The sequence below is a fragment of the Arachis hypogaea genome, chromosome 5 (genome assembly GCF_003086295.3).
Source record: "Arachis hypogaea cultivar Tifrunner chromosome 5, arahy.Tifrunner.gnm2.J5K5, whole genome shotgun sequence".
Taxonomy (NCBI): Eukaryota; Viridiplantae; Streptophyta; class Magnoliopsida; order Fabales; family Fabaceae; genus Arachis; species Arachis hypogaea.
In genome coordinates, this window is record NC_092040.1 from 112,485,794 (window position 1) to 112,512,660 (window position 26,867).

The 26,867-nt window shown below is 28.8% G+C and overlaps 4 protein-coding genes across 8 annotated transcripts; all 4 read left to right on the top strand.

The window, feature by feature from the left end:
- The first annotated feature begins 7,029 nt into the window (after nt 1-7,029).
- LOC112802816 (probable methyltransferase PMT16) lies at nt 7,030-13,321 on the top strand. The gene is made up of 6 exons (XM_025846169.3): nt 7,030-7,869; nt 11,390-11,600; nt 11,687-11,972; nt 12,199-12,591; nt 12,684-12,761; nt 12,915-13,321. Exons 1-6 carry the CDS (start codon nt 7,126-7,128, stop codon nt 13,141-13,143), a joined length of 1,941 nt encoding a protein of 646 aa, XP_025701954.1. The 5' UTR covers nt 7,030-7,125; the 3' UTR covers nt 13,144-13,321.
- A 277-nt stretch (nt 13,322-13,598) lies between these two features.
- Nucleotides 13,599-15,746, top strand: LOC112802819 (phosphopantothenoylcysteine decarboxylase). Its single transcript, XM_025846172.3, has 4 exons — nt 13,599-13,951; nt 14,345-14,422; nt 14,528-14,720; nt 15,288-15,746. The coding sequence occupies exons 1-4, from the start codon at nt 13,737-13,739 to the stop codon at nt 15,459-15,461; spliced, it is 660 nt and encodes a 219-aa protein (XP_025701957.1). The 5' UTR covers nt 13,599-13,736; the 3' UTR covers nt 15,462-15,746.
- A 1,312-nt stretch (nt 15,747-17,058) lies between these two features.
- Nucleotides 17,059-19,771, top strand: LOC112802821 (uncharacterized). 4 transcript variants are annotated; one of them, XR_003202550.3, is made up of 6 exons: nt 17,188-17,508; nt 17,752-17,860; nt 18,628-18,664; nt 18,769-18,847; nt 19,176-19,227; nt 19,359-19,771. XR_003202550.3 is itself a non-coding variant. In XM_025846174.3 (6 exons), the coding sequence occupies exons 1-6, from the start codon at nt 17,306-17,308 to the stop codon at nt 19,375-19,377; spliced, it is 465 nt and encodes a 154-aa protein (XP_025701959.1). In that variant the 5' UTR covers nt 17,188-17,305; the 3' UTR covers nt 19,378-19,771. The 4 variants fall into 4 exon arrangements, 2 of the variants coding, with proteins under 2 accessions (XP_025701960.1, XP_025701959.1); XM_025846174.3 differs by having other exon boundaries at nt 18,803-18,847; XM_025846175.3 differs by lacking the exon at nt 19,176-19,227 and having other exon boundaries at nt 17,059-17,508; nt 18,803-18,847.
- Nucleotides 19,772-21,945: 2,174 nt separating this feature from the next.
- LOC112802818 (putative F-box protein At5g60060) lies at nt 21,946-25,071 on the top strand. Of its 2 annotated transcripts, none has more exons than XM_025846170.3 (2): nt 21,946-22,302; nt 23,638-25,071. In XM_025846170.3, exon 2 carries the CDS (start codon nt 23,652-23,654, stop codon nt 24,855-24,857), a length of 1,206 nt encoding a protein of 401 aa, XP_025701955.1. In that variant the 5' UTR covers nt 21,946-22,302; nt 23,638-23,651; the 3' UTR covers nt 24,858-25,071. The 2 variants fall into 2 exon arrangements, with proteins under 2 accessions (XP_025701955.1, XP_025701956.1); XM_025846171.3 differs by having other exon boundaries at nt 21,946-22,295.
- The last annotated feature ends 1,796 nt before the right edge of the window (nt 25,072-26,867 follow it).

Here is a 26,867-nt window from a genome sequence, read left to right on the forward strand (position 1 = left end):
ATATAATCTGGTGATTTGTGAAAAAGAGTTTCATAAGGACTTTGAAAATTTAGTTTTGCTATAGATAATCTGTTTATAAGAAAACACGCCATAGTAAAGGCAATATTCCAATATTCTAGGGGCATAGATGCAGTAGCCAAAAGAGATAAATCAGTCTCAATAATATGTCTATGTTTCTTTTCTACACTCTCTTGTTGTTGGTGACTGTAGGGACATGATAGACAATAAAAAATATCATACTCTTCTCAAATGATGTGAAAGCTTTTGACATAGACTCCATGCCAAGATTACTTTAAATACTTTTTAGTTTCATGTTGGTTTGGTTTTTCATAATGTATGATTTTGAAGAAGAACAACAAGAGCCTATGATTTGTTAACAAGAAGAAAAATATATGAGAATTTTATACATGTATAAAGAAAACACATATAGTATTTAAAATCAGATTTTGAAATAAAAAGAGCTGGCCTCCCAAATGTCAACATAGACCAGTTCTAGAGGATTATTATAAATAGAACCAGAGTCTTTAAAAGGTAACTGATGTATTTTGGCCATAGTGTAAAATTCACAAACTTGATATAATAAATCAGACTTAAAAAAAGGAATATTACATTAGAACATGACTTTTTGGACATTTTTAGATTGCTATGGCCAAAACTCTTGTGTCATAGTTCAGTAAATAGGATAGGCCTATGTTGAGTATTTAAAGCAATAAGAATGTAGTTATAATGCAAATTGTTAGATGCCTCTTTTGTTTTGGTAGAACTATCATGAATATGATGAAATTTATCAACAGAAGCATGAGCACAATTCTTAACAAAAGACGCGGGTATATACAAATTATCACACAATGAAGCATCAGAAGTAATAGTATTATGAAAAATAGAAAAAGAATTATACTTGTCATACAAGGAATCAGAGTTAAAATTAAGAGATTGTATAAGGTTGATAGAAGAATTAGTATCAACACTCCACGAATACAGAAATCAAAAAATTGTGAAATACAAAATTTTTGAACTGCATCGTGCTGCCAAAATCAGTCTTTCTGAAATAAGAGAGAATGGCATCCGATGATACAAGAGCGTGGCTAACTCGCTTAGAAAGTAAAAGCTGAGGTGTTTGTTAAAATAAAAAATAAATTAAATGAGATATTTAAAAATAAAAAAATTAAATTACAAATAAAAAAATTAAAATATAATAAACAATTATTTTAAAGGTCATAATTTAATATCTTTTATAAAATTATTAAATTTAATTCTTAGCATACATATTGAAATAAAATTTTAAATAATTATTTAAAATATAATAAATCTATTGTCATATATTTGTTTTTTAAATAAAATATTTAAACTATTTATTAAAAAAATTCTAGCCAATATTCAGTAAAACAGATTACCAAAAATAAATACCAACAACTAATAAAAACTAAACTAACAATTAACCTACCCTATATGATGTACTTAACACAATATCTATTTTAGATTATGTATCTTGCAATCATAAAGCAATCAAACTATTTTAACTATAGTCACCAAAGAAAAAAACTACTCTAACTAAAATAACTATAGGATTTTTTATTAAAAAAAGAAAATAGCAATAATAATTTCAAAATTGATCACTTCAACGATATGCCACGTCACATTAAGTCTGTTGATGTCGTCTCTTTGTATATTTACATATATTTTAATATTTTAATATGCAACTAATTTAAATATGTCAAGAAAAAGTTTTAAGAAAAAGAAAAAAAGTGACATAGTGTTAAAAATGACAAATGAAAAGCGTTTTGTAAACGACTTCTTATATAGACTTGATTTGAATTTTTTTATTTAAAATATAAATAAATTATGTACATATTTCATTTACCGTCTAAATGAAAAAAGTAATGTTACAAACATGTGTATACAGTGTATTTATGATATATTCATAGATGTATATGTTTTATTTCGTTTATAATATAAACTAGATATATGTATAATTAAATTTTTTGAACAAACGAACTCAACACAATTATAGAGCGACAAGAAACAAAGGTACTTAGACAATAAAAACAACAAAAACCAATTTGAACATGATCCTTATTATTATCTCCGGTATTTACCATCAATAACAAAAGGATTCGCACTCTATTTTCTATAATTTGTCAAAAATTTGTGAAATACCTTTTGTACACCGACTTTAATTTATTTATATTATAACAAGATAAATAATAAGATATAAAATCATAAATTATGTTTAAACTATTTATATTCGTAAATAAAATATTTAAATTATTTATTTTAAAAAATTTCTGAAAAGAGAGCTGTTAAGTAAGAATATTTTTCTCAACGTATTGTTTTCTATACACCCAATAAAATTTAATCGAATCCTTAACCAATTACTTACGAGGAATTGTTCAATCTAAAGATAGATTTAAAAACTATAGGAAGGTTATCAGGTGTACCGGGAACATCGGTGTTCCAGTTGTTTTAACCATTGATTTAAATTATAAAAAATATATATAATATATATTAATTAAAATCAACGGTTAAAACAACTGAAACACCGATATTCCTAGGTACACCTGATAACTTTCCAAAACTATATTAGTATATATACGCAATTCTTTACTTAAAAATTAAAAGGATCATTTTTTTTCCCAGAAAATAGCATTGTACATAGCTCAAGTCAAAAGAAATCTGAAAGTCACCGATTAGGCAACACCCACTTGCATTCTATTTTCTCTAGAAGTGGTCCCTCGCATTCTCCATTTCATAGCTCACTTGCTCACATACCCGTACCCTTCTGACCTCCTCTTTATTATTAGCATAAGAAATTAACAAGTTTTAATAATATGTAGAGAATGTCTAACATGAGTATAATTACGTGTATATTGAATGTGTTATATTTATATATACTATTAAATTTTATTAAAGAAAAATTAAAATTAATATAAAAAAAGAATATTAATAAATTTTAACAAATATAAAATATTTTAATATATAAATAAATATTTTTTAATATATAATATTTAAATAATAATATAATTTTTTATTTTTAATAAATAAATATAAAATATATAAATATAAAAAACAAGTATTTTTTATTCATTAAAATTAATTATTATACAATTTTTTTAAAAATTATATTAAAAAATATCTTAAATTGCAACATAAACATATAAAATAATTAAATTTTATTTTATATTATTTGACGAATAATTTGATTATTATATTTAAAATTTATTAATTAACTATTTTTATTAAAAGTATTATTATATAATATAATTTTTTATCAAAATATTTATAAAAATATAATTTATTTAAATATATATAATATATAAAAATCGTAACTTTTTGTTTTTTATTTTTTTAGAAAAATAAAATAAATAATATGTATCAACTACGTATTTATATATATTATATGTATATATGTAATATTGATTTGATGTATACTTCTTTATTCTTTAGACTCTCTAATATAATTTTTTTTTTATTCTTATTCATTTTGTGATAATATTAAATAGATAATAATTTAAAATTATTTTTAAATTTAATATTTATAATTATATATATAATATTATAATTAAATATTTATTATATTTATTATTTTTCTAGTTAAATTTTTTATTCTTTAACTTAACGAGACTTTTATATACATATATATTTAAAAAATGATATACAAATATCTTTTACAAAAATATTTATCATATATAGTTTATTAAAAATATATTTTGTTAAATCTTTGGGTAAAACATAATATGTTACTTGATTTTAATATTATTATATTATTATTATAATAATTATTTAATATATAAAAAATTCATAGATAATATACATATTAAAAAGTTATCACTTATTTCATTATACGAAAGTAAAAATTTTGTTCTAAAAAATATAAAACATATAAATACAACAAATATAAGTATTTTTTTATTAAAATTAATTATTATACAAGAAAATTTTTATGATATTAAAAGATATATTAAAATAACATTTTAAACAATAACATAAAAATATAAAATAATTAAATTTTATTTTATATTATTTGATAAACAATTAAATTATTATATTTAAAAAATTTATTAACTAACGACTTTTATTAAATATATTATTATATAATATAATTTTTTAACAAAATATTTATTAAAATATGATTTATTTTAAAAATCATATATAATATATGAAAATTTTAATTTTAATTTTTTTTATTTTTTTAAAAAAATTAAATAAATAATAAAATTTATTTTTTAATTTTTTTAGACAAACCCATATATATTAGTATAATTATTTTTTCAATTATTTAATAAATGTGTGATTATATTTTTGTAATAACCTAATTTTGTATATAGTTTTTTTAATTAGGTAATAAGTTTCATTAGTTTAAATTCTACTGTTATAAGTGAATATATAATTGGTAGGCATGCATTTAAAAATATATTATTTAATCAGTTTTTTAAAAGAATATTGAAAAAACAAAAATGTTAATATTTTTATATATATAATTTTTAAATAAATTATTTTTTTACAAATATTTTTGTAACAAATTATATTATAGTTAGTTAATAAATTTTAAATATAATAATCTAATTATTCGTTAAATAATATAAAATAAAATTTAATTATTTTATATTTTTATGTTGTAGTTTAAAATATATTTTTAATATATTTTTTAATATTATAAAAGTTTTCTTGTATAATATTTAATTTTAATAAATAAAAAATACTTATATTTTTGTATTTATATATTTTATATTTAAAAATAAAAGATAAAGTATTATATGAGTCTCAAATTTACAATAATTATCACATAAATAGTATTAGAATCCAAAATAAGATGAAAATTAAAGAAAGAAATTTGTTTATCTCAATACGATTTTTTGATGCAACAGTTAAGAAAATTACTTTATTTTTTTATTCACACCTAAATTTCTCAAAAAAATTTAAAAAAAAATTTGATTTATCAAAAAAAAAAGTGACTACAAGATTAATTTAGAGATTTTTATAATTTTTAAGTTTAGACCCTAACTCATAAGTTTACTAAAATAAAAATGGGTCAAATCTTAATTAAACCTAAAATAAATAAAATAAAATAAATTAAACTGTAAAAATTGGACAATCTAATTTTATTTAGTTTTTTTAAATCTTATATTAAGTATTTAATTGCTAGATATATAAACTTGAAAAACTATTTGAAGTAAAATTAAAACCATTGTCAGTGAAGACAATGTAATTTTAATAAAAAAAATACAATTCACATATATACTTTGACTAAGTTATATATCATGTTAGAATAGTTTCTGATAATTAATAAAAATTAAACATAAGTGTAATAATATCTTAATTTTGTTTAATATGTTTAATCATTCCCATGTAAAAATGAAAAGAAAGCAAACTAATAAAATGTTAAAATGTTTATAACAAATTAATGATACACGTTATACTTAATTTTTTACTATATATTTATAAATGAATATTTAACAATTTTTTATATATCATATGAATACTATTTCTTTATAATTATTATTTAAAAAATTGTGAATGAAAACATAGAGAAGAAAAAATCAAAAAATTTGTTATTATTGTTTAAATGGTTATATATGTATTATTTTATTGTCATATAATTATAAATTCTTTTCTTTTCATATTCACTTAGAGATTATAAATTCGAATTTTTCTATCTTAAAAAAAATATAATCTATTCTATAATCCAAATGAAAAAAAAGTCATGGTCATTGTATTGCTTAAAGGCTTTCTTTGAGGCATACGACTGATAAGAAAAAAGAAGTATAATAAATCTTAAATTAGTTATGGTTACTTTTTTTTTTTGGAGGTTTCTCATAATATCCTTTAATTTGCAAGGGTGGTCCGTAAAAAGATATCTATCAGTTGAATATAAAAAAAACAATAAGTGAAAGATAAAATTATTAGTAGCATGATGACAGAAGTAAGAGATGGTAGGAAAATTATGTTTTGAAAAGATAATTAGATTTAAGACGGTTTTTTGAAGGCGAATTTTTCAAGGTTTGTTTCTGTTTCAAATCAACAAGGATCTGTGATAGAAAATTGTGAGTTTTGCGATGAATTAGAGTAGATTTGGAATTTTCAGTAGCGGAGAGAATTATTTCAGTGGGAGTTGGAACTGGTTCATCAACTTCATTAAAGATTAAGGCCAGTGAAGCTATCAACTGGTAGAGAGGATAATCTTGTTTGAAAATTTGATAATAAATATATTTTTTCTAATCGGAGACTCTTTTACAAGTGATTACGAGCTATAGTTTCACAAGTGTTATTTGGAAAGAGTTGGTACCTCCAATAATCGAGCTTTTTGGATGGTTTGTTCTAGTTGGTCGGGTGAATACTAAAGAGAGGTTGAGTAGATTATGCATCATCCAGCAGAGTGACAATATTTGTGTCCTGTGTAAAAAAGAGATAGAATCTATTCATAATCTGTTTCTTTTTTGTGAGTTTGTGTGGTGTGTGTGGTTCAGGTGCTTTCATAAAAATTGGGCAGTCCCACGAACCATTAAAGGTCTATTTGAGAATTGGACTTGCATGCTTAATAGAAAAGAGGAGCAGAAGAGGTGGCTGACTGGATTTTTTTCAGTGATTTGGAACATTTGGATGAAACGCAATGACAGAATTTTCAACAATAGAGAAGCACGTGTTGAGGTCATTCAAAGGAGAATATTTCTCAGCTATAAGGAGTGGGCTGGTATTGATTCTTTTGGTTGTTGATGGCTACGTCAAAAATGACAGGGAATTGATCACCTTGGTGTTTGGTTTTGTTTTCATGATTTTTTAGTGTATCTGCTTTATCTGTTGCTCCACTATAGTGTGTTGAGTTTTTTTTTTATTTAAAAAAAAATCGTCACAAAAGAACACTTAATTAAGCAGATGAGTGAGTTGACCACTCAACTAACTCAAGTTGGTTAGTTATTGTTACTTCTAATCCAATACAAATATACAACGAAAAAATTATATAAGATAATATTAACAAAAATAGAAATAAACAAATAGTATTTAATATTTTATGATTTCCCTTGTATATATTATTCTTTTTCCCCAAATCTCCATTTGCTCCCAATATAAAGAGTAAGTTAGTAATACGCTAACACGCACATTAACACACATACATATATCTCCACCACCATGGCCGGCGGTGACTCCACGCCACCGCCCTACCACCCAACCTCAAAACCTTCCAAACACACCACCACCACCACCTGCAAGAAGACCAACCTCTACACCCTCGTAGCACTCCTCTGCATCATCTCCTACCTCTTCGGCTCATACCAACAAAACCCCTCCTCCTCCGCCACCACCACCACCACCACCACCAAAACCACCCTCCCCACCTGCATCCAAAACCCCACAACCACCACCAGCCGCACCTCAACAACTCCCAGAAAACCCACCCACCTAGACTTCACCTCCCACCACAACGCCACCTTCCCCACAACCACCACGACCACCGCCGCCGCCACCACCTCGAAACACTACCCGTCATGCCCAGTGAAGCTCAGCGAATACACCCCCTGCGAGGACCACACTCGCTCTCTCCGCTTCCCCCGTGACAAGATGATTTACAGAGAGAGACACTGCCCTTCGAAGAAGGAAGTCTTGAAGTGTCGCATTCCGGCGCCGCACGGTTACAAGAACCCGTTTCCATGGCCCTCGAGCAGGGACGTGGCATGGTACGCCAACGTGCCACACAGAGAGCTCACGGTGGAGAAGGCCGTTCAGAACTGGATCCGTTACGACGGCGACAAGTTCAGGTTCCCCGGCGGCGGCACCATGTTCCCCAACGGCGCCGATAAGTACATTGACGACATTGGAAAGTTGATTGATCTCAAACATGGTTCCGTTCGCACCGCCGTTGATACTGGCTGTGGGGTACGTACACGCTACCCTTTTTTACTTTTAACTTTTTCTAAAAGAAAAATACGTTTTTTCATTAATCATGGTGAGAAAAACATTTTCGAAGAAGAAAAGGAAACTTGTCTTGTTTTTATCTCTATATATTTACTTTCATTTTCTTGTTCTTTTTATTTATAGGATAGAAAACAATTTTTCATTTTATTAAAAAATTTAGTAAAAATAACAACTTTTAATTTTGTATTTATTGATGAAAACAACTTAAATATATATACTGATAATAATATGTACTATTTAAAATTCTCTTTTTTTTTTCATCATCAATTTCAGCCAAAGCTTACGGCAATTTCACCAAAAAAACAAGATTAGATAGACTTTTGATACATAGATAGAAGATAATTATGCGGATTTGAGGTTATAAAATGGGAAACACGCGTATATATTATACATTGTCAAAATAAGAAATGAGTTGGAAATTCAATGTACTTAATTTTTGTTACCAACACTTTACTTTATATAGTTGCAAAAGATTTCCTTTCTTTAAATATATATTGTTATTAAAACAATAAAAAATAAAATGAGGTCTGAAAGGAGGTAGGAGAGAATTTAGTTGGGACTGAATGGGGCTTTTACTGCATTTTACTGTGAAAAGGAAAGGGTCATGGTCTTCAACTTGAGACTGTAACGTTTTCCAGTTTTCCTCACTATTTTTGGAACTTAAGGGAAGGGACTATGGACGGATTATTTGACTAATAATTAAAAATATATTTCAAATACTAAATGCTATATAGATTCCAAAATTCAAATTCTGAGGGCGTTCGGTTTGTCTTCACCCGGGGAGGGTTTTGCATATATATATATATATATATATATTTTTTTTTTTTTCTTTAAAAGGATCGGAGTGTTAAGTTATCAAATTTTATGATTTGTAATTTTTAATTAATTATAGTATAAAATTATATTTAATAATATAAATTTTTTTTTATTAATTAAATACGGACTACATTTTAATAAAAATATTAATTTTTTAACTTAATCATTTTTTAATTTAACAGATTAATAATTAATATATTACAAATCTAATTTTTATTTAAGAATTTGACTAAACTAATAGATTTCTGCAAGGTTTTACATATAGATCTAACTTAAATAAGTTTATATAATAATAACTTATCTATTTTTTTAATATTTTCAATCGAGCGTTATTTCATTTGTTATTTTTTCTCTCACACAAATATCAAGGACTTGCCAGTTTTAATTTTATTGACATGAATGAGTGGATCCAAAACAGTAACTGGCTTCTGAAGACATGGCTTTCCATAAGGGGAATAATGATTCATGCCAGCATGGATTTTGTGTATGTTTTTAAAAAAGATTATATCACATGAAAAAGAAATGAAAACGAAGCACAAAAGTTAATCATTCATACCCATGGTTTATGTAAAAAGCCAAATATTCCGCCAGTACTATGTTATTTCCTTTGAACTAGTAAGTATAATTACGGTAACTAAGGTGGTTATATAATTTTGATTAAAATTAAAGTTATATTTTTATAGTATTTTACTATTTTTCACTTTTAATTTTTAAATTAAAAAATATTTAAAAAAATATTACTTTAATATGCATCATGGCATGCACTTTCTACTTTCTACTATTCGTCTAAGTTATTTTTTTTTTAAAAGTTATTTTTAATGTTTCAATTATACTATTTAAATTTCTAATGTTTTAAAATTGATTCAATGTTCTGTTAGGGATTAGTTAATAAAATTAACGACGAAACAAAATTAAGACGATTTTAAAATGTTAGAGACTTAAATAGAATGAAAATATTAGAGACAAAAATGATACATAGAAATAAATTTTAATTTTATCATTCAATAATATCAATTTATTACTGTACATAATATTCAATTATTTTTTATCCTTTAAGTATAAAATTATAAAAAAAATTATTTAGAATGAAAATAATGTGATTAAATATAATTTATTTAGATGTGATTAAAAAATAATTGAATACTATATACACTAAAAAATTAATTTTATTGAAAGATAAAACTAAAATTTATTTTTATGTATCGTTTTTGTCCCTAACGTTTTCGTCATATTTAAATCCCTAACGTTTCAAAATTGTCTCAATCTTGTCACGTCATCAATTTGTTAATAGATCCCTAACAAAAAAAAAATATTGAGTCAATTTTAAAATATTAAAGACTTATGTAAAACACGATTAAAATATTAAAAACAATTTTAAAACTTATCTCAAAATTAAAGACAAAAACAATACTTTTTACTCTTCTTAATATTTGGGGCCATTCATGGCCAAGGAACATGGAAGCACAAAAGTATGCAAGGCTTATGAATTATGATACTGTTTTTTATTTTCATTGGAGTGTTTTTGCCATGAAATGTGTGCAATCCATAATGGTCTCTTTTAGAAAAAATATAAAATCGAAATTTAACTGGAAAATTCGTCCCTTTTTATCTCTTATTAAAAAGTAAATAACAATTACATTCTCACAAATTTTGATTTCGGATTAATTAATTTAAAAAAAATAAGTATTAATTAAATTTTTTATAATAATAAATAATAGACATGTATATTCTTTTATTAATAAATAGTTTAAAACAAAATAAAGTTGTTTATATATTTTATTTTCTACAATAATAAATATTTTATTGTTGCCACATGAACATGAAAAGGATGTAATTTTAAACAGTGAAATATTGTTATTTTTTAAATTTTTATATAATTTTTATCAACTATTTTTATTTGTTACGAATCCTATTAAAATAGATAAAATTTCGTTCCAAAATCTTTTATCTACCTGACTATTTTTCATAAATAAATATGTTATAGTAATTAACAATACATATAAATAATTTATTATTAAATTTTACATGATAAATTAATAAAATAATATAATATATTTATTATTTGCTATTATAAAAGACTAAATTAATAACTTTTTTCTTAAACAATTAATTAGTCCATTATCAAAATATTCAGAACCTAATTATTATTTCCCTCTAAAAAATAAAAATGAACCTGGCTGGCGTTACTATAATACTGTACCACCTAAGCCATAGGATTCCACACTCCTAATTTCTAGTAATAGTTGTACTTTTGACTAAATTAATTATTACATGTGAAGGGTGAATATTTTAATAAGGGAGCTACTCAAATGAAGATGCAAAAAACATCTTTTTATGAAGATGCTTTGTATAAAAGTGTGATTTATTGATTTGACCACACTTCAAATAAAAACAACACTTTTATAACATATCAAAATCTAACCCTACACTCCATCATCTAAAGGTCAAAAAGAAAAATCATCACATGAAGACAATTATAATATCTTCATGGGAGTACCCACCTTTTAATAATCAGCAAGTATTATTCTTGCCACGAACGAGGCATTTGTCTAGTTGGTCACCACTAACCACGTTATACTAACTTTCTTGACAAATTTAGATTAATTGCATAATTAATCTTAAGGTTAATGTGGTTAGCATATGCAATTATGCATGGTTGGTTCAGGTTGCAAGTTGGGGAGCATATCTTCTATCCCGTGACATAATAACAATGTCAATAGCACCAAGAGACACACACGAAGCACAAGTTCAGTTTGCTCTTGAAAGAGGTGTTCCCGCCATTATTGGTGTTCTTGCATCTAAGAGGCTCCCATTTCCCTCTAGAGCTTTTGACATGGCACATTGCTCTCGCTGCCTAATTCCATGGGCTCAATATGGTTCGTACCTTGTTATTACACAACTCTCTCAAGATATGTTGTTTCATGTGTTTATGTTTTTAATTTCCCTTCAAATGTTGAATTAGATGGGGTTTATCTAAACGAAGTTGATCGGATTCTGCGGCCCGGAGGCTATTGGATCCTGTCCGGGCCACCCATCAATTGGAAGAGATATTGGAGAGGTTGGGAAAGAAAAAAGGAGGATCTGAATGAAGAGCAGACCAAAATTGAGAAGGTGGCTCAAAGTCTATGTTGGAAGAAGCTTGTAGAGAAGGGTGATATTGCTATTTGGCAGAAACCCAAACACCATTTGAAATGCTCCCAAAATAGTAGACCTTTCTGCGACCCACAAGATAACCCTGACAAGGCATGGTATGTTGCTTCAATTTTCCACCTTTTAGTTTATTCTTAGTTACTTTCATGTCATATGAAATTGTATTTACGTGATCATAGTTGAAAACTGTTAAATGATAATTTTTACTTATCATCTTCACACGAAAACAACTTCATGTGAGCTGTTATTATATATCAGCATAATAATAGTGATTTACTTCTTAAGTGTTTTGTATATTTATTTTGGTGAGTTGTTTGTTTTCAGGTACACTGACATGAAGACATGTTTGAGTCGTCTGCCAGAAGTGTCAGACAATGATGAAACTGCAGGAGGGGCATTGGAGAATTGGCCAGAGAGGCTAACAGCCACCCCACCAAGGATTTACATGGAGACCATAAAAGGGGTTACACCTTCAACCTTCATAAAGGACAATCAATTATGGAAGAAAAGGATATCATATTACAAGAAAGTTAACAGTCAGCTAGGTAAAGCTGGGAGATACAGAAACCTTCTTGACATGAATGCTCACTTGGGTGGATTTGCTGCTTCTCTTGTTGAGTACCCTGTTTGGGTCATGAATGTGGTTCCTGTTCAAGCCAAAGTTGACACACTTGGAGCAATTTATGAAAGGGGATTGATAGGAACATACCATAATTGGTTAGCACAACATTATTTTTTTCCTTATCTCCTTAACATAATGTTCTCTTCTTCATTGTGTAAATTGCTTGTGGCCTAAACTTATGTTGCAGGTGTGAAGCAATGTCCACTTATCCTAGAACTTATGATTTAATTCATGCTGATTCAGTCTTCAGCCTTTACAACCAAAGGTATTTATATATTCAATTCAATATCATATACACTATACAACACATACTTGTCCCTTTTTAACAAATGATCTTGGAAATATGGCTCATTGTTTGAAGTAATCTAACAGATTCAAGTACTGTTTTAATTCTGATTAACCTACTTGTATGTTGCAGATGTGAATTAGAAGACATTCTGCTAGAAATGGATAGGATTCTTAGGCCAGAAGGAAGTGTAATAATCAGAGATGATGTTGATATATTAGTAAAAGTAAAGAGTATAGTCAACGGATTGAATTGGGAGAGTCAAATTGTTGACCATGAAGATGGGCCTCTTGAAAGAGAGAAACTTTTATTTGCTGTGAAGAATTATTGGACAGCTCCTAAAGCTTCAAACAGTAGTTAGTTAAATATTAATTAAGGTCTTTTTAGTTTTTAAAGCCCCCTTTAATTTCTTTTCTCTAGTGCTTTTCTTTTTGTTTGTTCATCTCAAAGTTGTTAGTATTCTTTTGTATCTTTCTTCATTACTTTTCATTAAATGCAAATTCAAAGTGTGCAAAACATACACCTAATTCAGGAGTAAAGTAATCATTGTCATATTTTGCTCAATAATTCAAGGGTTTGAGCACCTAATCCAACATGCTTTTTAATTGGCTCTGTTATCATTACTTTGTCATCAACTTTTAGGGGTTGAGCAAATAGCTTGCTCTGCCACGTCCTCTGCTGCTTACTCTGCTTCAGTTAGTTTCTTAGTCTAGTAAGCTGTGATTCAATTTTTCTGTTAGAGTTAGTGGACCTGCTGACTCAGCAGAAGCTTCTAGGCCAGTATTCAGTTATTCAGATTGTTACAATACACACATGCTCTTAGCCCCATTCCTCTTTCTCTCCTCTCTCTGAATTCTCTCTGAGGCCTATACCTTTCACTCACCTTCCAAATTTCAAATTCTCTCTATTTCTCTCTCTCGCGCTCGAGTATATAGTCTCGAATTGGCATGTCTGATGAAGACGGAAGTGTGGAAGACGGAGGTGTGGAAGACGGAGGTGTGGAAGACGGAGCTGGAATTTTTGAATGCGTCAACTGTTATGCCACATTCACCACGAAGATTGACTTGGAGATCCATTCGAATAATGCACATTTCAAATTTAGAGTTGTTTGCATCAAATGCGGGAATAGGTTCGAGACCTCTTCCTCACTCGATCAACATAAAATTGAGGTAACGTTGATTTTTTCCAATTTTTTGTTCGATCTCTTCTAACCGAACACTGAATTTGTAAAAATTAATTGTGACGGAAGTGTTTTTCCTAACTCTAAGAAAATCAAGTATGAATGTGTTCTTCGTGATAAAAATGGTGTATAGATTTCAGGGAGTGCAGAAAAGTTCATGGTTCAACTGTGCTCCACACAGAGTTGGTGTGAATTGATGTTGGTGCTAGAAAATAGTGATCGAAATATTGTGTGCGATACCAACTTGATTGATACATATTCCCTTGTTAACACATTAATCCCTCTTTAAGATCACTGTGAATCATAATTTTTTTTTTCAGATTTTTTGAGCTTAAGATGTGCAGAAAAAATTCTGTAACCGAATCTGATTCATTCTTTTCAGTGCGTTTACTGGGCTCCTTTTAGGCAGCCACCGCAGCGGAGAGCCAGGCGTCATCCCCGCCGTTGATATTGAATCTAGGTTCGTTTTCTTTAATCTTTCTTTCATGCATCATAAGTCTTATCATGTTATACATTTTGTTAGATATGTACAAACCAAAGTTGTGGCCTATATTGTGCCTTGCAGAACAAGACTCAGTGTGATGGCCTCATCAGATATTGTGAGGGGAAAAACATACGCCGAAGCGGTGGCCGTGTATATGGACGATGATCAGTGGATCTTGTGGGAGAAAAAAGAGGTTCTATGCCTTCATGCTGAGCTTTGTATGTGGGCTGATGCCGTGGTCATTGCTCCATTATCTGTACATGCCCTTGGAAAGGTATCAATAAGCTGCTCAATTTTTCAGATTTTATATGTAATTTAGATGAATGTGCTATATGTGTTCTCCTAGTGTTTTGGTTGGATTTTGGTTTCGACTTCACCAGGAATGTCGACCAATCCTGTATCAAGATTTTGATGATTTTGATTCGGAGACACGCTTCATGCTGTCCCCTAGTGTTGCTAGCATTCTAATTTGCTTCGACTATCTGTGTTTGGTAGAAATAGTTTTTACCTCAATGGCTAGTTACTAAGAATCATGTAATGTTAAGTTGGTATATATGTTTGCGTCTAACATATATTAATTATGGTAGAAACCCGTGTAAATTATCTTCATGTAAAGTTAATAATTAAAAACTATTAGATGATAATTTTATCAAACATGTCAAATTATATAACATTCTCATGAATCTTTACCCTTAGTTATTTGCATGGTCTATCTTTATTACTTGTATAAAGTTGAGTTGTTATGTTATGTATGCATCTTAAAAAAGAGTTATTTGCATAATTGCATGTTTCATTTTTAACTTTAAAATATAAAAGATGTGTGATATTGCTGTTGTTGTAGTTTGCGGGAGGATATTGTGACACTTTGCTAACAAGTGTTGTGAGAGCATGGAACTGCGCAAAAAAGCCATTGTTTGTAGTATCATGCATGGACCCTTTGTGGAAGGAAAATTATATCACATTGAGAAACTATAATCACACTGGTAATTCAGAAGCAAGATGGGGAAATGCCTGAGCCTGATGAGATTTCCAAATTTGTGAGAATACATGATGCTTTTGAAGAATGTGAGAGTCAAATTTCAGATATATGTACTTAGAGACAAATTTAATGGATTTAGATTTGAAAACTGTAAAACGTGATATGCATGTAAGCAAGGTAGCTGAATTCAATTGCTTGATGCATGGTGGATAACACATTGTTTGGGAAAGTTTTTCAACTTTCTAGAATTTACTTTGTTAATACTTCCAAGAACACATGTTTTGAACTTCCTAATCGATGTTTTTTTTTCTTTGGTTGAAATCGATTCTTTTCTTCCTTCAATAGTGACAAGGGGATTTAAATCTAGAATTTTGCACATGTTGCCCAAAATTTTTATGACCAAATTACTTTTTAGAGGACACGTTGAACTTTTTTCTTAAAAAGAGTTTCAAAAAAGGACAATAACGATAATATATTGTCTATCAACCATGCAAGTAATTACTATAATTCTACTAAAATTTTAATTAGATTTTATATTTGGAGATTTATAATTAAATTCTTGGTTTTGATAAAAAAATTTAATTAAATCCTTATTAAAAATATTTATCCAGTATAAGAATTTAATTACAACATTTTAAATAATAAAAATCTAATTAAAAATTTGATAAAATTATAATTAAATCTTATTTTTTGTATTTTATTTTTTCAACAAAAAAAAGAGTAAAGTATCGTTCTTATCCCCAACGTTTAGGATAAGTCTTATTTATATTTTTAACATTTAAATCGTCCTATTTGTATCCTTAACGTTTATAATAGTGATTTAATATTATCCTACTATCAATTATACTAACAAATCAGATTATATTTTTCAATTATTCTCACTTGGATGTATTCATTCTCAATTAGGTCTCATTTAGATGTGTTCGATTTTAATATTATACCAACTATTTACGTTTAGATTCAATTATGTCCCTAAAAAAGTGAATTATGTAAATGTTGTAGGAATTAGTTTCAACTTTTGATGAGCTATTTTTCGGAGTGGATAATCGATTCTATCCTAGACATTTGTATTCTAACTTCAAGAAGAGATTTTTAAAACTCAAAATAAAGCGTTCATGATGTGTAATTGATGGCAGGATAACATTGAATTACTTTTACAAATGTTAAGGATACAAATAGGACGATTTAAATGTTAGGGGCACAAATAGGATTTACCCCAAACGTTGGGGACAAAAACAATACTTTACTCACAAAAAAATATAGAGAATTTTAAAATATTAGGAGGCAATCCTTAGAAATTAGAAAATGAATTTTCTTCAATGTTTCTCTCAATTGTTATGATTCTTTATTATATTTTTTTAAGTAAAACTAAAAAAATATATAAAAAATATTAAATAATAAAAAACATATTTAATAAAACAATTAAAGAAATTGAGAGGTCTATTTTCAGACGTTATAATTTTTTTTAGGATAATCCTCGAATATTATGGATACATCCAAATAAAGAAATCTATAAAAGCATTTAAATTTTTAGGAAAAAAATATTTTCTAATTAAGTTCTAAATTATTTTTAATATCAAAATGCTTCGTTCAACAAAATCTTAGAAGCTAGACTCTATTTAGTCAATATTTTAGAATAGAAATATAAAAAAAATTGAAAGACAAACAAAATTTTAGAAGAAATATATTATAAATGCAGGGTAGATAGATAAATATTATTTAGAATTAAATAAATTTCAGTATTAATTTATTAATTATTACTACTGTAGACTATAGGTGAGTAGCAGCGATTAGAGATCAGTGTAGTAGGCTTAGGGTTTTCACTTTCAACGATTTTAACCTTCAACCCTTTGTTGTGATTGGAATTTGTAAGAGCGAAAATGGACGAAACCACAGAGGGCAAAGCCGTAACGGTGAAGTTGAACCCAAAAAGCGCGAAGCTGATTCGCAAAGCGACGATCTTGTTGATGTTCCCTCGAAGAAGCCAAAGACGGAAGATTCTTCGGTTGTCGAAGCTTCTTTCGAAATTGATGCTGATGCAGCTGAGGATAAGGGTTCTAGGCACACAATGGAAGATGCTTGGGTTGTTCTCTTAGACGCAACTTTAGATTACCCTAGAAAATTAAGTTATTATGATGATTATTATTATTATTATAGATGATGAATAATCATTTTGATTTATCACTAGTATTTGTCCCTCTTTTATTTTTTAACAAATAAATGGTGTGATTTGTGGATAATTTGTTGCCTGTTCCTGAAATCAAATTCATCTCTTGATTTTTTGCTTTCTGTTCTCTACTAATGATTATGAGAGCTTGGTTTTCAGGTGTGCACATTTTGCAATTTATGATGGGCATGGAGGACGGTTGGCTGCAGAATATGCACAGAAGCATTTGCATGGGAATGTTATCTCAGCTGGATTACCACGTGAGTTGGTGTGTTTTGCTTGGTCTAATTTTATGCATACTGTAGCAAAATAATAGTTGTTCTGTATTTACTTTTTAGACAGTTAAATTAGTTACTATATGTACAGATACTAGAATCTATTAGTTCACTTAGTTAGGGCTCAGTTGCTTAGATAGAGTTAACACTACATTACACACAGGGTAACTCAAACTCTTTTATTACAAACTTCTATGATCCTCATCAGGCTTCTTTTCTTTCTCGATTGTCATGAGATACAGTTGAAGTTAACTACAGTTAAGGGAAACTATTCAACTGCAACCATTCTTATTGTTGGTTGACTGAATCATCAAGGAAGATAGTTATGAAGTAGCAAAAATATCAGTATCATTTTGCAAAGTTTTGTTGAAAGCTGTTGAACCGTAGGGTGTGTACCCTTGTTCTAACTGAGATTTTATTTTGAAGAACATGATGGGGCACGAGAGGAACCCATATATTGTCTGTTAGGCCTTTTACAGCAGATTTGTATAGTTGAGTTGATGAGATGAGTCTCCATAGTCAATAAAACAATTAAGGGAAACATGAAAGCCAGTTTTCTTGACCATAAGCTCATAAGTAAAATGGATGTTTCTATCAAAATGAATTCTTCTGGTCTTCTTGGGCAATTTCTTTTTCTTCTTTTTCAAAATAAAAAATATATTGCTTTCAACTTCCGTAGTCTTTGATATCTTTTCCCTCTATTGCTCTCAGTTTTATATATTTTTGCCTCTAATATCTTGGTTGCTTTGCTTTGTTTCAGTTGGATGTAAAGGCAGCTAAAAGAGCTATACTTGATGGTAAGCATTCAAGTTTATGATTTTCGTTATTCAATCCCCCATTTGTTTATTGCAAAACTGAATTGTGGACGAATACTTATATTCATCTATTTTTTTGATTACAGAATGTTCTCATTTGATGTTTTTACTCTGATTTAGGTTTTCGTAAAACCGATGAGTCTCTTCTTCAAGAAAGTTCTGAAGGTACAGTTTGATTGCTTCGATTTGTTAATCTCTCGTTATAGGTGGCTAGATTGTGCTTAAATTTTGATGTTAATCAAGTTTTTACTGGGGTTTTAAAGTTTATTGGTTTGAAGTCCATGTGATTTTTTGTTTTATAATTGGTTAGCAGTACAATGTACTTTTTCCCTTGGTATTAAAAAAGGGAAATGTATCACACTATGCTGCAGGCCACTTGCCTAGGTTTTTGAATTATAGATTTCGATACAAGTTAATTAATAATAATTAATATAATCTTTAGAGATTTCTTTCATGTTATTTATATCTTTATGAGTCTATGTACTGCTACCAGGGGATGGCAGGATGGTGCCACAGCTGTCTCTGTCTGGGTATTGGGACAAAAAGTAAGCTTGTGTTTACTTATTCTCTATTTGCCATCCAAATAGGGTCTGCTCGTGGTTTCTCAGTATTCTGCCAATTCATTCATAACCTGTTTTTCCCCAATTATTTAACACTGTTTGACCACTGTTTTTAGGTTTTCGTTGCAAACATAGGAGATGCCAAAGCAGTTTTGGCTCGGTCAACTATAAGTGATGGATCCCAAGGTAATTCTGATGGAGCCCATGCACTAAAGGCTATTGTTTTGACGAGAGAGCACAAACCTATCTTTCCACAGGAATGCGCACGCATTCAGAAGGTTCAAAATGCTTCAATGATGATTGGTTAGATCTTTGGGTTTATATATACCTGTTACTTGACAGTTCTCAAGACGTGCAGTTGATCTATAACTTTTGGCTCTATGCAAAAAACTTAAGTTACCATATCCATCTCTTTATATAGAACTTTCCACACTCTTCCAACTAATGTACCTTTTCACACATAATTGGACACAGCAACATTCTGGTATAAAGTTAAGCATCCATAATAAGAATTTTGATTTAGCATTCAGTCTTATGTTGCCAGAAGCTTTAATAACTCATGGTTCACAATCTTATTAGGACCAGATTATCTAGTAAGGTGTCAAATTCAAACTAGTTCAAAATTTGAATAAATGAGAAGCCCACGACTGTATGTCTATGTGTCTGTGTATAGCTGTGCTTTGAAGAACTTTCATTAGTCCCTTGAAGCATTCATTATCTGTGATGCATTACATTTAGAATTGTTGGTTACGTAACTTTCTAGGATCCATCATTGTCCTATTTAGTTGTTTTGCTGGTTTGATTAACTGTTATGAATGAAATGAAATGAGATTTTCCGGATGTTAGGTATTTGGTCCCAGTGATGCTGTTGATTTTGTTCAGAAGTTAAATTATCAACAAAAGAGACAGAACAGAAAATATTCAATCACATATTTCCTTGTCAAACACAAAAACTCGAAAATTAAAATAAATAAAACCGTAATATAAAACTCCAAAACTAAAATCCAAAAACTACCCCAAGAAACACAACGTAATGATCAGAGAAATTAAAGCATTATACTAACATTTTTCAGCGAGAGCTTGTTGGGCAGTCCCTTGCAAAAGCCAGAATACCCACAGTTGTTGCGGCTTCCACCACGGCCTCCGCCGTCGTACCTACAACGGCATCCGCCTCTTCCGTGGTTGTAATCTCTGGCCATGTGACCCATCCCACTGCAGCTGCAGCAAGCACCATCGCCGCCGCCTCCTCCTCCTCGTCCTCTGTATCCACCACCACTGTCATAGCTCTTGAATGGCTCTTGCCTAATCCCTTGAGTACACTTGAGGGGAGATCGTCGTCGTTGCCGCAGTGGACGTCTTTGCATCGCGATTAAAATGAACAATGCGCACAAGGGATTATATAAATGTGAGGGAATAATATATGAAAGAATGATCCTGGAAAACTTTAAATTTTGAAATGAGGGACAAAATTTAAAAAATATGGGATGAAAATGGGGTGAATGAGGAAAATGTATATGATTTCAGACTGAAAAGTTGGGGTAAGGGAAAAACATCTAGAAATCTTTGTACGGTGTACACCTGAACATGATATATGTGAGTATTATGATATTGAGAGATGTTGGTAGCCAATTCCTATGCATGTATATACCATGGTATGGCACGGGGAATGATAAACATGACACGAACAGTGTCACCATACTTAGGAGGGTTGACAGCTTGGAATTCCCCTACAACATGCTGTCTTTTATAATAATGATATAGGATAGGATATACCGATATAGGATGTTCACTTCTCCTGTTCGAGTTCACGTTTTGTTCGTTTCTCGTGATTATTGGGAGATCTCTTTTGCTTTGTTGGGTCCTTGTAAATTGTAATCCCAATATAGACACCTGTTTGGTTCTATTTCTATTAATGAAATATCATTGATTTTGAAAAAAAAAAGGGATTATTTTTGTTATATTAGATTAATTTAATTAAAGTTGGTTAATAAAAAAGTTTAGATGTGTAATATTATTGTAAGTTTATATTTATTTAAATTTTAAATTTAAATTCTAAAATAAAAAAGTTGATAAAGTAAGAAATTAATTATGGTTAATTTCGTAACTTTTATAAAATATATATTTAACTATTTAATTTGAAAGTGATTTTCTTTTATTTTACTATTTTGTCAATTTCTTCAATTTGAAAGATATTAATTTTTAAATTTTAAAAGTCAATTTTATAATTTTTATGAGTTAATATTTAAATTTTGTTTAATATTATTATTTAAATATTTAGATGTATAATATTATTAAGTTTATATTATTTAAATTTTAAATTTAAATTCTAAAATAAAAAATTAATAAAATAAGAAATTAATTATAATTAATTTTGTAACTTTTATAAAATATTTATTTAATTATCTTAATTTAAAAGTGATTAATTTTTTTATTTTATTATTTTGTCAACTTCATTTTAAAAGATATTAATTTCTAAATTTTAAAAGTTAATTTTATAATTTTTATGAGTTAATTTAAATTTTGCTTAATTTATCTTCTTTTGTAATAAATTTTAAATTTAAAAAAAATATTTTTATATTTTTTAAATTAAATATTAATTTTTAACAAATTAAATACTATTTTTTAGAGATCATATTAATCACCAATTTTAAATTAAATAATTCAAAACACATGTATATATCTTTGAGCAACCGAAATCAAACCGACATCTTTCTTTGCAAATCTTTGAAACGGCGCCGTTTTTTTTTTCTTAAAAAAGAAAACCCAGCGCATAACACCCCTACCCCCAACCCTTTTTCACTCTCTCGCACCCAGCAGAAAACCCTAATCTTCTCTTCGAATACGAAGAACAGCCACCATCCTTCTCTCTCTTCTCTCTCTGTCGCCCTCTCTGTCCGAGCTCTCTCTGTCGCTGCTCCTCGCCGTGGGTAGTCGCCGCTTCTCTGCTCCTCGCCGTGGGTCGTCGCCGCTTTTCCCCTCCTCCCCGTGCGTCGTTTCTGCTTCTCCCCTCCTCGCAGGCGTGGAGTCTCTAGTCTCTGCTTCAACCCTCTCAGGTCTCAGGTCTCAGTCTCTAACTCTCTCTGATTCTATCTCCCTGACTCTATCCCTCTAAAATTTGAAATTTATTCTGAACATGCATATGATGTATTATTACGATTCTGCTGAATTTCGAGATATTAATGTTTTGAATTTTTATTTGAATTGAGTCCGTTGATATTGAATTAATTTTGCTGAGATTGAGTTATAAATTCAATTGTTTAATTTATTAATTCTGCTGAGATTGATTTTTAAATCCAATATGTTGAATTTGTTTTGGTGAATTGTTGTTTTGCTGTTATTGATTCAAAATAAAAACATTGCCACAATTCTGAATTGAATTTCCTATATGGCTTCATTTGATTTGGTTGAATTATGCCTATGATTCCGTTGGATATATGATTTGGTTGAACTATGGTTATGATTCTTTGATGCAGCACAGAGTGACTTTTTTCTAGGGTTTGGTTCTGACGATTATTACGAGTGCTTGATTGGGCGTCATTATTTTGATAAATTTTTTTTTTCAATTAAAAAAGATCTTTTTTTATTTTTTAACGTGTTTCGCAAATTTCTAGTAGTAAAAGTAAAAGCACTAGAAAAATAAAAAAAATCTTTTTTAAAAAGCGGTAATTTACATCTTTTTTTTAAAAGATCTTTTTTTTCCTTAAAAAAGATGTTTTTCATGTAATAAGTGCATGTTTGGGCGCCATTATTTTGTTAAAAAAAAGATTTTTTTTCAATGAAAAAAGATTTTTTTTATTTTTTAACGTGTTTGGCAAATTTCTAGTAGTAAAAGTAAAAGCACTAGTAAAATAAAAAAAAAAAGATTTTGTTGAGAAGCTGTAATTTACATCTTTTTTTAAAAGATCTTTTTTCTTTAAAAAAAAGATGTTTTTCATGTAATAAATAAACAAAAAAGTACTTTTATATTGTTATACCCAAACATAATTGATAGATAAAAAGACCTTTTTACATGAGATATCCAAACATAAAATTATTTTTACTTCTCTATAAGATCTTCTAAAAAAAGATAACTCGAAAAAAGATCTTTTTCTTAGAAGTTCACCCAAACAAGCCCTAAATAATCAAAAACGTACTTTTATATCGTTATATCCAAACATAATTGATAGATAAAAAGATCTTTTTGCATGAAATATCCAAACATAAAATTATTTTTACTTTTCCATAAAATCTTTTAAAAAAAATAACTCGAAAAAAAGATATTTTTTAGAAGTTCACCCAAATAAGCTCTGAATCCTTTTTCGTGTTTGTAGTTTTATTTGTGGGTGGGAGTGAATTGATGTTTATTTTCTATGAATTTTCAAATTCTTGGATCTGACTCTTTGTAACTCAACATAGCTCGAGTCAGAGACATGGACGAGATTAATCGATGGGCAGACATCGATGAAAATTTGTTGAAAGAGATTTCAAAACGGTTCCATGCCTACGATGATTACATCCAACTTCGATTGGTTTGCAAAGGGTGGAGCTTGAAACTTCCAAAGATTCCCAATGGAAACAAAATTCCGTGGTTATTGTTACCTGACGAAACTGTCAAGAATCATTCATACGAAGACGAGGAGATTTATCATCTCATGCAATTAGCTGCTGCAGATGATGAAACTCTTGATATTTGCGCCCTTGAAGAGAGAGATATTTACCATGTCATGCTGCCAGAGATGCAGTCGTACAACAAGTTCATCCGCGGTTCTGGTCATGGATGGTTTATTGTCCAATCCATATCTGATGGCACTATGCAAATGTTAAATCCATTTACAAATCGTAGATCGTATCTTCCTCCAGTCTCAGCTTTTCCTGATATAATTGATTACCAGCCTGATAATCATGGGGATGAATACACACTGTGGGATTTTCGTGACATTAGGAGCACCATGGAAAGAGATTTAGTGCATAGACGCCATGTTTATAAGGTTATTATAAACTCATCTCCTGAGCATGACATTGAAAATTTTATGGCGGTAGTGATATTCGGACCTAACCGGAGACTGGCTTTTTACAAGCCCGGCAATATGAGATGGGTAGAATTTCCGACAAGAGATAAGTGGTTTGATGACGTAATATTTTTCCAAGAAAAGATATATGCCATAAACAATTACGGGCAGCTATATGAATTTGATACAAAGACAAGAGCAGGGCTCAAGGGAGGAATCCATGAAACCAGACCTCCATCTAAAATTTTCTTAAGCCCTCTCAGGCATAAATATCTTATTGGGTGCCCCAGTGGAAGCTTATTGATGTTGGTAAGACATATAGAGAAAAAAGGCAAAGAATTTGAAACTTCTAAATTCGATATCTATGAGTTAAAAAGAAACAGAAAAAAATGGTCAACATTAGATAATTTAGGTAATTATATACTAGTGATTGGATTTAATTCTTCTGTTCAAATTCCTGTGCCTTATCTAAGCAAAGGAAATCAGATATGGTTTACGGATAACCTATCATTATATTACGGTCCTGTTGCTCAAGATATCGGCATCTTTGACTTGGACCATGGAAGTTTCCATAGAGTATTGTTAGCGGTGAAGTTCCTTTGTCCTCCTGTTTGGTTGTTGCCCTAATTCATACTCTCTAAGCTTTTGTCTTTGTACTTTAATCTTTTCAAATTTCAAGTCTCTTAATTTGTTTAGACGATTTGTTATATATCCTTGAATTTTAGGTCTTCAAATTCTAACTGTACCATTCTCCATGTATGGTGAACATATGTTTTCAAATTATTATTAACGCACTAGTTTGTGCGTTATTCAGATTTATATTTAATTTAGAGAATTATTAGAGGGCGAGTATAATTTTATTAATTTTAGCCAACATTTGTAATGAAATGAAAATGCCGGACTTGGTTAAACTGGTGTATAACTTTTTTGAGGGATGCTAGAGTGAGAGATTCAACATTTATTGTTTTAAAAAACTCTCATATCTTATATCTTAATAAAAGTCCTTTCAAAATTCATTTGGTATATGTCAAACCCGATGATGTGAGGAGTTATTTATGGAATATCAAATAAGGGGTTGTATCATTACAAGTCTCATGAGCCGAGATATTAAGTGTGTGTTTGGATTATAGTTTATATTTGTGTGTTTGGATTACAGTTTATAAATGAAAATTTGTATAAAATTGATTTTGTAAACTTAATTTTATAAAAAAGCAAGTTTGTATTAAGGTGATTTATGTTTAGTAGTCTTTATATGAAAAGTAAGTTTGTGTTAAAGTGTTAAGGTTATTTATGATTTTCTTTTTGTTTGTTCATCTCAAAGTTGTTAGTATTCTTTGTATCTTTCTTCATTACTTTTCATTAAATGCAAATTCAAAGTGTGCAGAACATACACCTAATTCAGGAGTAAAGTAACCATTGTTATGTTTTGCTCAATAATTCAAGGGTTTGAGCACCTAATCCAACTTGCTTTTTAATTGGCTCTGTTATCAGTACTTTGTCATCAACTTTTAGGGAGCAGTCATAATTACAAATAGCCCTATAAAAGTAATGCATGCTAGATCACAAGTCTTTTGTGCAAGAATATTTTAAATTTTGAGTATATACTTAAATACATCTCTAAAAAATTGTGTTAGATCTTTTTGTGAAAAAAATTTATTGTTCTAAAATTCTTAAACTTTACAAAGCTAAGATATATAAATTTTTTTTATTATATTTTTAAAAATCTATTTGTTCAAACAAAAACAATAAATTTAATTATGGCAAAAATTTATATATTTTATTTTTATAAAATTTAAGAATTTTAATTTAATCAATTTTTTTTAAGGATGAAAATGTCCAATAAAATTTTTTAAAAAACATACTTTGATATATAATTTTAAATTTTAAATATTTATTTATAATCCATTGCTGAAAACTTTCTTATAGATTTTAAAAGATTTATTCTTAGTTTGAAAGAGTTTGTATATTAAGTTAAAAATATTTATGAGTTGATTTGAAAGATTCTCTGTATGATAATAATTACTTAAAATTATATCGTTCATTAGCCTTTTTGTTTGTAAATAAAAGGCGTAAGTACTTGTAACATTTTCGGTTGAAACTTCACAAAAACTCATTTCCCTTTATAAAACATCTAAAAAAGGGTTCATATAAATTAGTGTTCTCTCATTCTCTGTGTATTTAATTTTAAATTAGAATTCAACTAATACACTGTATTAAATTAGAATTCAACTAATACACATTGTCTAATAAACATTAACTGTAGTCCATTTAAGAATTATTAAGAGCTAGATTAGTGGAATGATAGATAAACTATCATATTCTTAATTTTTTGATGTTTGAGTAACTAAATTATCCCATTTTTAAAATTAATATGGATTAAACAAAATTGAATATCGACGGTAAAAACAAAAAGAACACTTCAAATTTCAAAAGAAAGATGATTGATTCCTAACTCAATCTCATTTTAAACTAATAACGATTAAATATACAAATAATTAATTATGCCCTAAGCTCACATATTGTTTAGGATAATAATATCTATGCAATTGCGTTTTGTTTCGCCATCTAAACCTTTTTATACGAGGGTTTAAAGTGATAGTTTTGCCGAACTATACCCTGCAGGACAAGAATGCTGAC